The sequence below is a fragment of the Oryza brachyantha genome, chromosome 6, assembly GCF_000231095.2.
Source record: "Oryza brachyantha chromosome 6, ObraRS2, whole genome shotgun sequence".
Lineage (NCBI taxonomy): Eukaryota > Viridiplantae > Streptophyta > Magnoliopsida > Poales > Poaceae > Oryza > Oryza brachyantha.
In genome coordinates this window covers 3979900-3994160 of record NC_023168.2, presented here as the reverse complement: position 1 = coordinate 3994160, position 14261 = coordinate 3979900, and the positions used below count along the sequence as shown (strand labels likewise).

Genomic DNA, 14261 nt, shown 5'->3' with positions numbered 1-14261 from the left:
ATTCAGAACGATCGCCGGAGGAGATCGGGCCACACGCGCACATAAGCACGCACGCAGGCATGGAGGCGCTGTTCGAGCAGCTCCGCGCGCTCGCCGACGACACGGCCGCGGATGGCGGCGGCCACGGCTTCGACCCGGCGCGGCTCGACGGCGTCCTCGCGCTCTTCGACGGCGAGGCGCGCGCGGCGCTGGCGGCCGCCGAGGAGGAGCACGAGGCGGTGGCTCGCGGCACCGTGGCGGCCGTGGAGGCCGCCCGGGGCCACCTCGACGCCGTCATGGGCGCCGCCGTCGGGAAGTACCGTGGGTCGTCCGGCGAGGCCGACGCACTGTCCGCGGCCGCCGCCGCGATGGAGATGGCTTTCGAGACGACGTCGTCGATCTCCAGGATGCAGTGATATCGCGCATCGATCTGATCTAAAGATCACAGGATGTTCGCGCGCATTAGAGCAAGTTCAGTATAGCTCACTATTAACTCTAATTCATCTATAATCAATCTAATAGTTAATTCATACAATAGTTACCTACAAAACCCCACCTGTCATACCACAATGTCTTGAGCCCGTGCTGCAGCTGGCTATAAATTTATAGATCATATCTCTTCTCTCCCCTCTCTTATCTCCTTAAAATATACTTATAGCTAGCTTATATCCTGCTGCTATTGTATATGCTCTTATGCGTACACTGTAATATGTTCACTCATTAACTCGGTATACTTTGGATTTGCGTGGTTTTCTAAAAGAGTAAAACTTTAAAACACAGCTAATTCGTTAAAGTTACCGTCAATTTCTCAAGCACGTAATAAAACTGTACTCCGTCCGTTCCTAAAAAACTCAAACTATAAGAAGATGTGTCTCTCCTAGTATAAGGAATCAAAAAATTCGTTGTACTCAAATATGTCACATATCTAGATTCGTTGTTTTATAAGAGTTTTGAGTTTTTTTTTTCTGCGCGGATGGAGCAGCATATTATTTTATCAAGCGCGGATGGAGCAGCATATTATTTTATCAAATAGCTGTAACTTTGTTCATTTGATAGGTTTAGGTCTGCATTTTATACGCACGTATGCCATACTTACGCGGTTATAAGTTGGCGCACCTGTCATACCCTATACAATATGGGACAATTATGAAGTTCTTTTAAAGAGTTATTATGGTTATTTTTTTAAAAAAACTTTTATATACGTGTTTTTAACGATTAAAAAACTAAAAAATAAATAATGATGAAAACTTAAAATTAACTCCATATTTAAGGTTAAAAATCTAAATTTTAGTTTATAAGCATGAGAATAAGCAAGCATGTTCAAACCTAGCCCATCCTAAGGGCCCGGCTCAGGCCCGACCCTTTTTATTGGGTTGGGCTTGTACTAGGGTCAGGCTCGATATAGGCTCGATGGTAGAATCGGGCCACACTCTCGCTTTGTGTTTATGAGATTTATTTAAAAACCCGCTACAGCCTGAGATTGCTAAGTTGTCTTGCTACTAGACCAAAAGCCTAAGGCCGGAGGCCATCTCCCTACCACAGTAATATACTCCCTCCTTTCCTAAATGTTTGACACCGTTGATTTTTTTATACGTTTGACTATTCGTCTTATTCACAAAATTTATATAATTATTAATTATTTTTATATCATTTCATTTATTGTTAACTATATTTGTATGCATATAGATAGCTTTACATATTTGATAAGAAACTGAATATGACAAATAGTCAAATATTTATAAAAAAATTAACGACATCAACTATTTAAGGACGGAGGTAATATAAGTTTTTCTTCCAGCATAAGCAATAGCACATCAGAAACCCTGACCTAACCAAACCCTCTTCCCTCCTCCAGATCTAGTGGTACAATCATGGCATCGCCGATCTTCCCATCCCTGTGCCACTAGCAATGGGACGACGATGTCCGTCGTCCCTACACGCGCATTGGCTATGTCTGTCACCCCACCCCTGTGCCATCGGCGGCGGTGGCCATCCTTGCGTTGCGCCAGCATGCTGCAGAACCGAAAGATGAGACCGACAGTCTTGTGAAATGCTCTGTCCTGCTTATAATTGATGATGTTCTTTACTTTTAAATATACATTTAACCATTTATCTTATTAATTTTTTAAAAATATGTTAAACGTTAAGTCATGCTTAAAATATATTTATTGATTAACCAAATAAAAAAATAATCACATAGAATTTCTAAACAAGATGGATACTTATATATATAAACTAGAGGAGTATACTCAACTAAGTGAGTACAAATGATAGTTTTAATTAAATAACCATAGTTTTATGAAATCAACTAGGAGCATCCAGTAGTTCATTTTGATCATCCATCATCTAAAACAGTTTTATCCTTTATATCTTTTTGTAATCCAGCAAATCATTCATATATGATATCTTCCATATCTCTTTAGAGGATGCAGAGATAATATCTAAATATAGAGTTTCTCTCTCTTAATTTAGACTTCATCAAAAAATAGATAATATGATAAATATTCTGCTGAACTTCAATTTTTAGCCTCCATTCTCTAAAAAAATTTTTAGGATGGAGAATGGAACAACGCTCTGAATAAACAAACATTCACCACAGCTAACGAACCGGGCCCAAACGGAACTAGATCAAATCCATTGACGGCCGAAACGAGAAGGCCCATCAACCGGCGCGATCCCGTGAGCCCAATGGGCCAGCAAGTCCGGTCAGAAAGCAGGCGGCGCGGTCCCGTCAAAAGCACGCTCCATCCATCCATCCATCCCTTGCTGCAGCCGTCAGCCAGAGCAGCGACCACCGGCTCCCATAAAGAAGGAGCCGCCGGGCCCCACCTGCCATCCATCCATCCATTCCACGCCGTGAAAGGGAGGCCCCAACCGTTGGTGCCGGAGAGGCGGTGACGTGTACGCCGCGCGCGCGCGCGGTGCCGCCTCAGCGGTGGGCCCACCTCCCCGCACGGCCACCACGCGTCAAGGTCGGTAACTCCGTCCCGACACGTAGAGCGCGTGCGCGGCCCCACCTGTCAGCCATGCAGCGAAGCGGAGAGAGAAAAAAACCCTTGCTGAGCACGCGTGCTCCCGTGGCTGACAGCGTGGGCCCCGCAGGGCGGCCTTTTCACGAGGCTAACGGAGAGGGAAGCGGCACGCAGACGGCGCTTCGGTTTTTTTCTTTTTCTTTTTTTTTGCTCCATTTCTTTTTCGCGTGTCTCTCTCTCTCTCTCTCGCCTTCTCTTTAGAGACGCATCTGTCTCACTCTCTCTCTCTCTCTCCTCTTCACGCTCGCGGATCTGAACTCTCTCTCCCAAAAGAAAAAAATCGTGGCGAGAGTGGAGAAACCCTAGCGCGCCCCCCCTCCCCTCCCTCCGCCCCGGAGGTTTTCCGACCGACCGACCGCCGTGGCGCCGCGCCGGAGAGCCCCGCCGCCGCCGCCGCCCGCGGACGCCGACGCGGCCTCCTCCTCGCGGGGCCCCGGCGACGATGAGACGCCGCAGGGGCGCGCCGGGGCCTCCCAGGAGGCGGGCGGCGGGGGCGTCGGCCCGTACGAGCAGGCCAGGAAGGCCCTAGCGCTCCGGTCGCCGTTCGACGGCGAGGAGGCGGCTGCCCGGGATGCCCTGCTGCCCGCGCGGGTCGCCAAATGGGCGGCGGTGGGGGACGTCCGCAAGAAGCACAAGAAGGCCCAGCAGCAGCCAGAAGCAGCAGCAGCGGCGGCGGCGGCGGCTGCTGCTGCTGCTGCTGCAGTACAGCAGCCGAAAGCGAGTTCTGGATCGAAGGAATTTTGGGACCTGATGGAGCCGTATTTCCGGGAGATTCACTGGGATGATATTGAGTCGATAATGCAGATTCCATTTCTCGGGTTTAATGGGCGGCTCGATCCATGCTTTCTTGTGCCTTTCGTGGGCAGTGCGAAGGATTCTGTGGAGAATTACGACCCTTCTTGTGTGCTCGTGGAAGACGAAAGCTCACATTTAAACTCAAATTTGGGCAAGGACAACGATGAGTTGGAGAGTAACATAGTCCATAGCAAACAAGATTTGCTTGAGAGCTCAGATTTTGTTGGGGCTAATATGGAGCTGGTCATCAACAATGGGTCTAATGATGAGCACGGGGATCAGGATATGCAGGAGGTGGTTTTGCAGGAAGAGCAGCCGATGGAAGTTGAACAAGGTCATGGTAAGAGTGATGCCATAGCTTTGCCAACGTGCAGGGAGGAACCAGAGGCTTCATTGCATTGGCTCCTGGGTGCAAGAGACCGATTTGTGCTCACCTCAGAGCGCCCGAACAAGAAGAGGAAGTTGTTGGGTGCAGATGCTGGGCTAGAGCGGCTTGTGCAACTGCCACTCTTGGAAGGTGAGACTGGTACAACCTGTGATGTATGTTGTTTGAGAGAGAGTGGTACATCCTCCAATAAGATGCTACATTGCAGTAGCTGTGAGGTGTCAGTGCACCAGAAATGTTATGGCGTGCATGTTGTGCCAGATCAATCTTGGTTGTGTGCCTGGTGTAAGAGTATCAGATCTGCACGGAGGCACACACGGAGTGATGCAGGAAGAACTGCCTTAATGCCTTGTGTGCTTTGTCCAAAGGAGAAAGGTGCTTTGAAGCCTGTAAAAAGGGAATCTGATCAAATTACAGATGGGGGCAACCAAAAATTTGTACACTTGTTTTGTAGTCTCTGGACACCAGAGGTTGTTGTAGAGAACATGGATTCAATGGAACCAGTTACTAATGTAGAAGATATACAAGAGAACCGGACAAAATTGGTGTGCAGTCTTTGCAAGGTCATGCATGGTGCATGCATTCGATGTAGCCATGGTATGTATTTTCGTTACATTATTGTAGTACAATTGTTGGATATGCCTTAACAGCATAAATAATTAGAGAAAAGTACCAAATGTTTTGGCAGAACCATGCATGGTTAACAACTATTATAGGAATCTTATCTAGTATATGAGTAACTGTTACAAATTTTAGGGCATGCACTGAGATTTAAGTTCTGTGGTTTTATATGGTTTTTACTCCATTTAAGTTTGCATTTTAAATCAGTATGGTATATTCTTCAGGTTGGTGTGATCAATGAACTTATTATGAGCCTTTGATCTTCTGGTTATTGATTCATGTGATGAGAAATCACCAATATAATAGCCCTTCTACCATTAGTTCTTCTTGAGGGAACCTTATGCATTTATGTAAAAAGTTCAACACAAATTAATTGTGTGTGGATACACCTGATATCTGATATTGCCTTGACAAGATGATCAGATTATTGCTTCTTGGACTTGGTTTGATGTTACTTTGTCTTCTGGTGGTGGTTAAGGGAGCCGTATCAATGAATGCATTATACAAACATAATTAGTTCACTAGTTGGAGTCAGTCTGTTTGACAGCTGTACTTTGAAAGTTATGAACTAGTAAATTAGTACCTTTGTGAAGATGATGTTCTAGCTGGATACCATTATATCCAGACTTGCAAACTCACAAAGGTGCTCTCTTAGAACATTCTGACAAGTCAATAACACTCCTATTCTTTATTATTCAAATCGTTTTTGTGATGCAACTCTCAGAATTGAGCAATACGTGGACCATGTCCCAAATCATTACTCATTTTGGGACAGGTCGATAATGGAAATGTGTTGCATTAAGTTGCTATTATGCTCTCCCCTCGCTTTATTGTCTCACTGCTAACTGTTATTTCATAAACCAGGTGCAGACAACACTGTTTGCTACTATATGATCTATGGTTTTTCAGATACTAATTTATGTGGTTTTTAGGAGCATGCCGGGCCTGCTTTCACCCTATATGTGCAAGAGAGTCAAAGCATCAGATGGAGATATGGGGGAAAACTGGGAACGCCAATGTTAGACCATTTTCTTCTATGCTGTTTACATTGGTTAGTTTGCTTGTTTTTATTGGTTTTTTTCCTCTCTTCTATGTAGGTTGAGATGAGGGCATTTTGCTTGAAGCATTCGTCCGTCCAAGAAACTAGCTCAATACAGAATGGCAAAATCTCTGCTGAAGAGGATACCTCACAAATCGAGCTTGATGATGCAGCCCTTGTTACTCAGAAGAAACAACAACTGAGATTTACACGCAATAACAAGGACAAATGTACCAACAGCACGATTGTTAGCTCTAGTTCATCTAGCCTAAACAAACAGGCGACAGAATTGGCCACGTCTCCATCTACTGCTAGGAGTATGGAAAGTCAAGATACCCATATCACAGATATGGCTGTTGATCGACCTAGAGAAGATAGTAATCTGAGCAATTCGGGTGATGTTTCTACAGCTCTTAGAAAGGTACCTGCTAGTCTCACAAAGCTGGACTTGGATTCATATATATAATACTTAATAACTGGTTTTGTGTTTGTGTTAAATACACAGCTAATTGATGAAGGAAAGGTTAATGTGGGGGAAATAGAATCAGAATTGGGCATGTCTTCAGAATGTTTGGAAGCTGCTCTTGTGGTAATTGGAATATAAGCTTCAATTTCTTCAAAATTTGTTCTACGCCGTGATAGAATGTGTACTAGGTCTTGGTAGTACATATCTGCATCCAACACAGACTTGACACTTGCTAGCAAGTTTTATTTTTTGCATTAACTATATTGAACTTCCCTACATACATAATTTCTGTAAAAAAATCTTATATTATATTCATCACAGTTCAATTTCAGTTCTACTATAGTACTATGTTCTTTTACGGGTAACAGCAAGTGTAGTTGTAATTTAATAAAAACATAACTGTGGTGGTAGATAAATCTTTATATATAAATTTGACATAGGCAGATTTATAGCAAACTTTAAAGCACTCGATAATTTTCTTTTGCATGTGCAACTAGAGAAGATGTGCAAGTAGCCACACTGTTGTGTATTTATATCCTAGTCTTTGTCTTCCCTAAACAAGACTATCATATGGCAGCCTGAAACAGCGACCTTCTCCCCTGGTTTGAAGTTGAAAATAATCAAGTTACTGGAGAACTCTGCTCATGTGCCTTCTTTTCAAGTGAAGTATTCTAAAGATGGCTCTTTGGCACCACAAGGTAACAGATTAGATCCATCATCCATTTGCTCTTTTCTTGTTCATGATTTGAAATCAATATGGCAGTTAGAGATGTGCTAACATTAAGCAAACATTATGCATGGCATTCAGCTTGTAGATAGCAATATTTCAATACCTTAGGTTAAAAACAGCACTGTTATTTATAACAAATAATTTCTCTTAGCTGGGCTGGCATAACTTCATTTCTTGCTGTAGACTCTGATTCTTCTGGTATTATGGACAGGTACTTTGTTTACAGGTGAGAGTAAGAGCTTAACTGATACACAAATTTGCTCAGAGCTGGAGGAAGGCATCTCTTCATTTGATCATTGTTGTCCAGAGGGCGATAATACTAACAAAGACTGGGCTGATTCAGTAGAAAATGGTTTCCACAATTGTGGTGATTGTGGTGAAGATTTCATTTCTGGCCAATGTTTTCTCAGGTATGGTCAAAATATTTTTCTCTTAGCTCCCCTCTCTGAACGAATACAATTTGATCAGTCAAATCCCATGTTTGTCCATGCAGCCAAGATGGTTACCGATGCTATGTTCATCCATTCATCGAGAAAAAGTTGAGGAACTTGTGGGATCATATTTTTAAGTCAAATAAGCATGCAATATTTTGTCATGGTATTTCTTTTAGCCTCTTTCTGTCAATTTTGTTTTACCAATTACTGCATTTCTATTTGCATGTTGAATTAACTCTCTTGTTCCACTGAGTAGAGCAATCAACCGGTGCTCCACATGAACAATGTGTTGGTAGCTCATTAACAGAACCTGAACAACTGGCAGACATATCTGCATCAGATCAAGTTTCTAAAGCAAAATCATCAGGTATCCTTGAGCATTCACCCCATGATGAAATAGAAGGAGAAATAGTTTATCTACAATCCAGGCTACTAAACAATTTTGGTGATTCAAAGCAGAGAAATGGTAAGTGAACATTCTTTCGATTCATTATACCAAATCTTTTTTGTTACTGTCTTATTTATTCCGATCTGCCTTTCTGCTGTGGAATGAACTCTGTAATTGATTTTCTTGCTTCTGAATTGACGCTTTAGTTCTACTTGCATTTTACAGAAGATCTGGTACTCAAGATTGTCCAGAGTCTTTCGCATGACCTGGATTCTTTCAATAAGAGAAAATGGGACCATATCATTGCAAATCAGTTCCTCCGTGACTTAAGGGAAGCCAAGAAGCGTGGAAACACAGAGAGGAGACACAAGGAAGCTCAGGCTATCATGGCTGCAGCTGCACCTTGTATGTTACCTACCTCGCAAAATGCACCAGTGAGGAAAGTGGCAGAATGCGATGTACCGTCTGCCAAACAAGAGGTTCATACTATGTTTCTGTTTGTTTGATTGATTGTACGTTACACTTTAATGCACATTCATTTTTTTATTTTTTCCTTTGTTTGCAGTCTGTTCCTGATGTAGTGACTGCCAAGCAAGATGTTCATAGTCCCAAACAAGAGGTTTATATTGTGCTTGGGCTCCTTCGATTGATCGTGCGTTACATTGTACTCAATTATCTTATCTTTTTTGGCAGAGTATACCAAAATCCAATACTGGATCTTCAAGAGTTAGCCAAATGATTTCTGTGCAACAAGCAAATGATTCATCACCTAACAGTAAAATGTCAGCAGAAGCTAATATTGGCATTTTTGATCTGGCAAAGTTTTCCAAGAAAAATGCTCTTCCATGTGATATTTGCATGAGATGTGAGACTGTACTTAACCGGATATTTGTCTGCTCCAGCTGCAAGGTGCTTTGTATTTCACTTTTCCATCCATGTTGTACTTCAACAGACTGTTAACTCCGAATGTTTATCAGGCTGCTGTGCACTTGGATTGCTATTGGAGTGTGACAAATCCTGCAGGCCCCTGGAAGTGTGAACTTTGCCAAGAGATGCCATCAGATGCTGTTGCTGGCAGTCAATCAGATTGCAATGGTGCAAAACCATGCTTGGCGCAGTGTGATTTGTGCAATGGCACATCTGGTGCTTTTAGAAAAACAATAAAGGGGCGATGGGTTCATTCTTTTTGTGCTGAGGTACTTTTAATTGTTGGTATTGTTTTTATACTGTTGCTTTGCTTAGCTTATTTACATGTCAACATTTCTGTAGTGGCTGTTGGAGAGCATGTTCACAAGGGGACAATGTAATGCAGTAGATGGAATGGTACTAATGTCTTTCCAGTATTCTATAAATGCCTGTATTTTCATTTTGGTTCTCCTTGTATTTTTTTAACCGAACTTTTTATCTAAAATATATCTTCTTGTTTATTATCTGACTATAATATTCTGATTCTTCCATCTATTAAAGGAGAGCCTTCCCAAGGATAAGGACACATGCTCTATCTGCCACCACAATGTTGGCGTATGCTTGAAGGTTTATAGTTTGAACTTCTAAGTTACTTTCCTAATAGTACCTGCTAATGTATATTAAAAAAGACAAACTAATCCAGTCTTGCTAATTTTCTACCTCTCAACCATACAGTGCAGTAATGTGGACTGTCAAATTACTTTCCATCCTGCATGCGCTAGGGATGCTGGTTTTTACATGGATACAAAAAAGGTTGGTAGCATGTTGCGACATAAAGCATATTGTGGCAAACATGGTATTGAGCAAAGAAAGGTAAGGGGCTAACAATTGCTTTAAAATTTTTAAGAGGGTATATGGTGTTTCTAGCGCAGTGTAATACGTGACAAACTGTATTTCTATCTGCTAATACAATAGGAAATAGTTGCAGCTATTGTATTTTCTATAGCTTCCTTTATGCCGGTATACCAACATATCCTTAAATCCATGCTTTCTTCAACTTGAACAGGCTGACTTACAACTACATGGGCCTGAGGAGGTCAAGAGCATGAAAAAAATGAGGGTAAATATGTTTGTTACATACTTTATTTTGTTGAGAAAAGGATCAAAGTTTTACTCTTATTGCATAACTTTATAGGTTATGTATTATTGTATTTAAATAGCTACTCAACATATGACAATATGGAACTGTCTCGTTGTGCACCCTGTAAATATTTCATTTAAGGATATTTCTATGGTGGTCAGGACAAATGGATTTTTAGTGCCTGAAACTATCTGAAACAGATATGCTTTTTCCATGAAGAAATGTTTACATGTTCACATTTTGTAACTGTCATTTATTGGATCATTTTGTGATGTGCTTCTTTGGGTCATTGGAATATATATATATATATATATATATATATATATATATATATATATATATATAGCTTTAAGGTTGGGCTGAAGGTGGACAACAGATTCTTGTTTTGATACTTATTTAATCAGCCCTGTTAATATAGCTTTAACTAGTAAACTGACCACAAATCCATGATATATTAAACCGTTGCTTTTTGTGCCCGCATTTGTTAAGTCCTTAAATGCAATGTGCTGTACTGCCCTAAATTATGTATTGGAGTCGCAAATCTTTCATAGCTCATTTCTAATTCTCTATACTGGTATGATGGTACCATTCGTGCGAGATCCATCTTATAACTACTCCAGATATCACTTTAAAATTGTGTAGTAAAATAACTTTTCACACTCTTTTCATAATTGATGACCCCTTACAGTGAAATCTGTGTTCCGTTAACACATATTTCCCTATGTGTGCCAGGTTCATTTGGAAATATTACGCCTTATTTGTGAAAGGATTGTGAAAAGAGAGAAATTGAAGGTACATTGGCTGTCAATTATGTTTATCTCATATCCCCTTTGTTTCCCCAGGAAGCTGAACTTTTCCAGGCAATATTACAATGTTATCCAGAATTACTTGTTTGATTCCTCAATTGTTTTTGTTATAAATGATAGTTAGTCGTGCTGCTGCTTTTTTTCCCTAGAAAATTGGAGAAATGCCATCAGAAAGGAACTAGTTCACATAGTCACTGTTTGCATAGTTCATATCAAGAACGCCATGTAATATATTTTTTTTCATATGCCAGAAAGATTTGGTTGTATGTGGACATGATATACTGGCTGCAAAAAGGAATTCTATTGCCTCGTCAATGCGGACTTCATATTGTGGATCTGGACCTGGAGCAAGTTCAGAATCTGCAACAACTTCTGTCAATAACTCATATAGTGGGATAATGCAGAGATCAGATGATGTCACAGTGGACAGTATTATTTCCAGGAAACCTACCGTCAGATTCTCTCTCAATAACAGGGATGCTGATAGGAACACAGCCGACAGTTCAACATCATCAATATCTTACAAGCAGAAGCTGGATGATCGGGAATCACTTGCTGATATGAATCTTCCGAAGAAACCAGCGACTGCCATGCAGAAATCAGAAGAGGGCGAAATGAAATCATTAGATAAAAAGGTATGTAGGTTTTACATTCTTCTCTATATGAGATATCCCATCTGATTTCATGACATTGCAGTATGAAGATGCTTTTATCAAGCAACTTGTTATGACATCTGACTAGGTTCAATTGCAGAGCCAACGCCCTCCAAAGAGCATTGTCTACACTCGACGTAGCGCCTTGTCAAAAAAGAAGCAATTGAGTCAGAATGTAGAAGGACCTGGTGGATAGCAGACAACCAAGGTGGCTCCTTCGTGGATAGCCAGAGAATGTTTCATGCTCTGTCCATGTGGAAAGCACATGCAGCCAGCGGAGCTGGCCAGTGTAACCATGATATTTTGCCATAGGGGCACGGTCGGCCAAAGTTGTAAAAATGGCGCAGATGGAGTTCTTCCAACTGTGATTTGAGCTTCCGACCAGAATGAGTATGACCCCTCAAGCTCACAGCACTAAGACATGGGGTAAACGGGCAGAATTCATCCACTGATTTAGTTTCTAGAAGGCTAATTTGTGAGATATGCTTTGTATATTAGCAAATTTGCAATTGTTTTTTGTTCTGTAAAAGAAAACAAACAATTGCCATTAGTGGATGATTGAAGAAAAGCGAGGCAAGTGTTGTTAGACTGACATCTGTAGCTGACAGTTTCCTGGTAGCTAACCAGAACATGAGTGAATTAACAGTAGTAGCACATGTAGGTTCATATGTGCTATGAAGATTAGCTGTTGCGTCGATGTATGACATACATTTCTTGTGACATGTAATGAACCCATGCCGGAGTTTTTGAAAGAGCAAGTACAGCTTTCTTTTATACTGGTGCCGCTTTCTTCTATGGCCGGAAAGTGGTCTCTATTCTAAGAATAGCGATTATTTAGAACTAGTAAACAATCAGTAGAGAGCCATGCAAATGGCAACTGTAATTTGTACCAAAGTATTAAATGTATGTACAATAAACTGCACATCTGTCAAACTAAGGGAGTACACAATCCAATCATTGATGTAAAAGCCAACGATATAAGTGCAAACAAAAATAATTTGTATGTATATATATGTATATGTATATTTGTGAATATATATATATATATATATTGATATAAAAACAAAGAGTGTAAAATAAACTATGATAAAAAAAAGTTTCAAAGTTAGCTTTAAATTTAAGGCTAAAAATTTAAATTTTGGCTCGTAATATATCTTCAGTTAAATCTTGAAATCTTTAATTGTAGTAAATCTAAAAAATGCTAGAATTTGAAGTGTAAAGCTTACCGTAGTAACTTTGTTGTATAAACTCTTTCATATAGTTGTATTTTTATATTAATAAATACCGTCTCTGTCTCAAAAGGTACGCTTTGTAGATTATTGTCTAGTAGAAATAAAGGATGCGAAGAAAATATTATGGTGTCCTTAATAAATAAGAAATAGATGGAGTGAGAGAGCATGTGAGGGTAAAATAAAAAGTATAGTGAATAGTACTTAAAATGTTTATATTTTAGTGCAGGATTGAAATTCCTGAAATATTTACATTTTGAAATAAAGGGAGTATATTTGGCCTGAAAGAGTAATGAAAGAACAAACACAACCGCCGTTCTAAAATATAAACATTTATATGTTATGCTAACAGATATCCTCTCCGTTTCACAATATAAGACTTTATAGCTTTGCCTGGATTCATATTTATGCTAATGAATCTAGACATATATAAAAATTATATACATTTATCGATGGATGAATTTGGATAAGATTATAAAATCTTACAATATGAAACGGGACCGTAACTTTGAGAAAAAAATAGTAAGGTAACCTATAATGAATGAGGGAAAACATGATTCATGACTAATACAACCTCCATCCTAAAATAAGTATTTCAGGTTCTGCTAACAAATCAAGGTTGATAAGAAAAAAACCCGTAGTAGCACTTAACAAACGAGGAATGGATGAATGATAAATGATTGATGTGACGAGTTGTACTAGGAATATTATTTGAAATGTTTATATTTCAATATAAGATTCAAATATCAGATTTGCTTACATTTTGCAAACGGAAGGAGTATGTTAAATACTCATTGTTCAAAACAACATCATTTAACAAAAAGTGTATCCTAATAGTAGAAATAGATACAATTTAAACATTAAACACGAGTATTCTCTCCTGAACTGTACCAACAAATAACCTCTCACCGTACGAGGAATTGAATTGATTTATAGTCTTATTGTTTTGGCAACTTCATACATGTCACAATTTCAATTTTGAAGCTTCATTTTAAGTTAATTTTACGGTTTTTTTATTGTACATTTTTTATTTACAATATTTGCTTTTAGAACGATAAAAATACAGTTATAAAAGTTTACCTACAAATTACCTTTTAATTGCTAATATACCGTTTTGCTTATGCTTTCTACGAGCGAAACGACGACGCTGGCAGTTTCAAAATCTAAAACAATGCAGATTTCCCTGCAATTTTCACATTTTAGTCCTTTTTTAAAAAACTTATTTTATAAATAGATCCATAAAAAAACTTATTACATAAATAGACCTTTTTAACCATGCCAACATTATTGGAGCCAATGATATTGGCGCCATCATATACAACGACGGCGACAATGACATTGGCGCGGTAAAAAATATCCATTTATACAATAAGTTTTTTAGGGTTTATTTATAAAATAAGTTTTTTAAAAGACAAAATGTCAAAATTCCAGGCAGATTTCGAGTTGATATAACCAATCACCAGCCGACACCCGACGGTATTGTGATCCCGACATGAGCATATTGCAGGGTTGAAAACTTGAAGTTAAAACTGGACTATGCGGTGATCCCAAATGTCAAGCTTGTCACTTTCGATAACTAATGGCACCTGAAACCTGTATGTGCCGATTCCATTTGTCTTGCGAATGGTACTGTTCTGACGGCATGACACCTTCTCTT

The 14261-nt window shown here is 39.9% G+C and overlaps 1 protein-coding gene across 2 annotated transcripts; it reads left to right on the top strand.

Moving 5' to 3' along the window:
* The first annotated feature begins 3373 nt into the window (after positions 1 to 3373).
* LOC102713003 lies at positions 3374 to 12131 on the top strand. 2 transcript variants are annotated; one of them, XM_015838661.2, is made up of 20 exons: positions 3725 to 4788; positions 5745 to 5830; positions 5910 to 6272; positions 6357 to 6440; positions 6895 to 7015; positions 7259 to 7273; positions 7355 to 7457; positions 7541 to 7644; positions 7738 to 7947; positions 8095 to 8348; positions 8435 to 8488; positions 8563 to 8778; positions 8847 to 9065; positions 9139 to 9192; positions 9337 to 9402; positions 9511 to 9648; positions 9842 to 9895; positions 10649 to 10708; positions 10974 to 11357; positions 11476 to 12131. In XM_015838661.2, the coding sequence occupies exons 1-20, from the start codon at positions 3762 to 3764 to the stop codon at positions 11569 to 11571; spliced, it is 3708 nt and encodes a 1235-aa protein (XP_015694147.1). In that variant the 5' UTR covers positions 3725 to 3761; the 3' UTR covers positions 11572 to 12131. The 2 variants fall into 2 exon arrangements, with proteins under 2 accessions (XP_015694146.1, XP_015694147.1); XM_015838660.2 differs by having other exon boundaries at positions 3374 to 4788; positions 7259 to 7457; positions 11476 to 11571.
* Positions 12132 to 14261: the final 2130 nt, after the last annotated feature.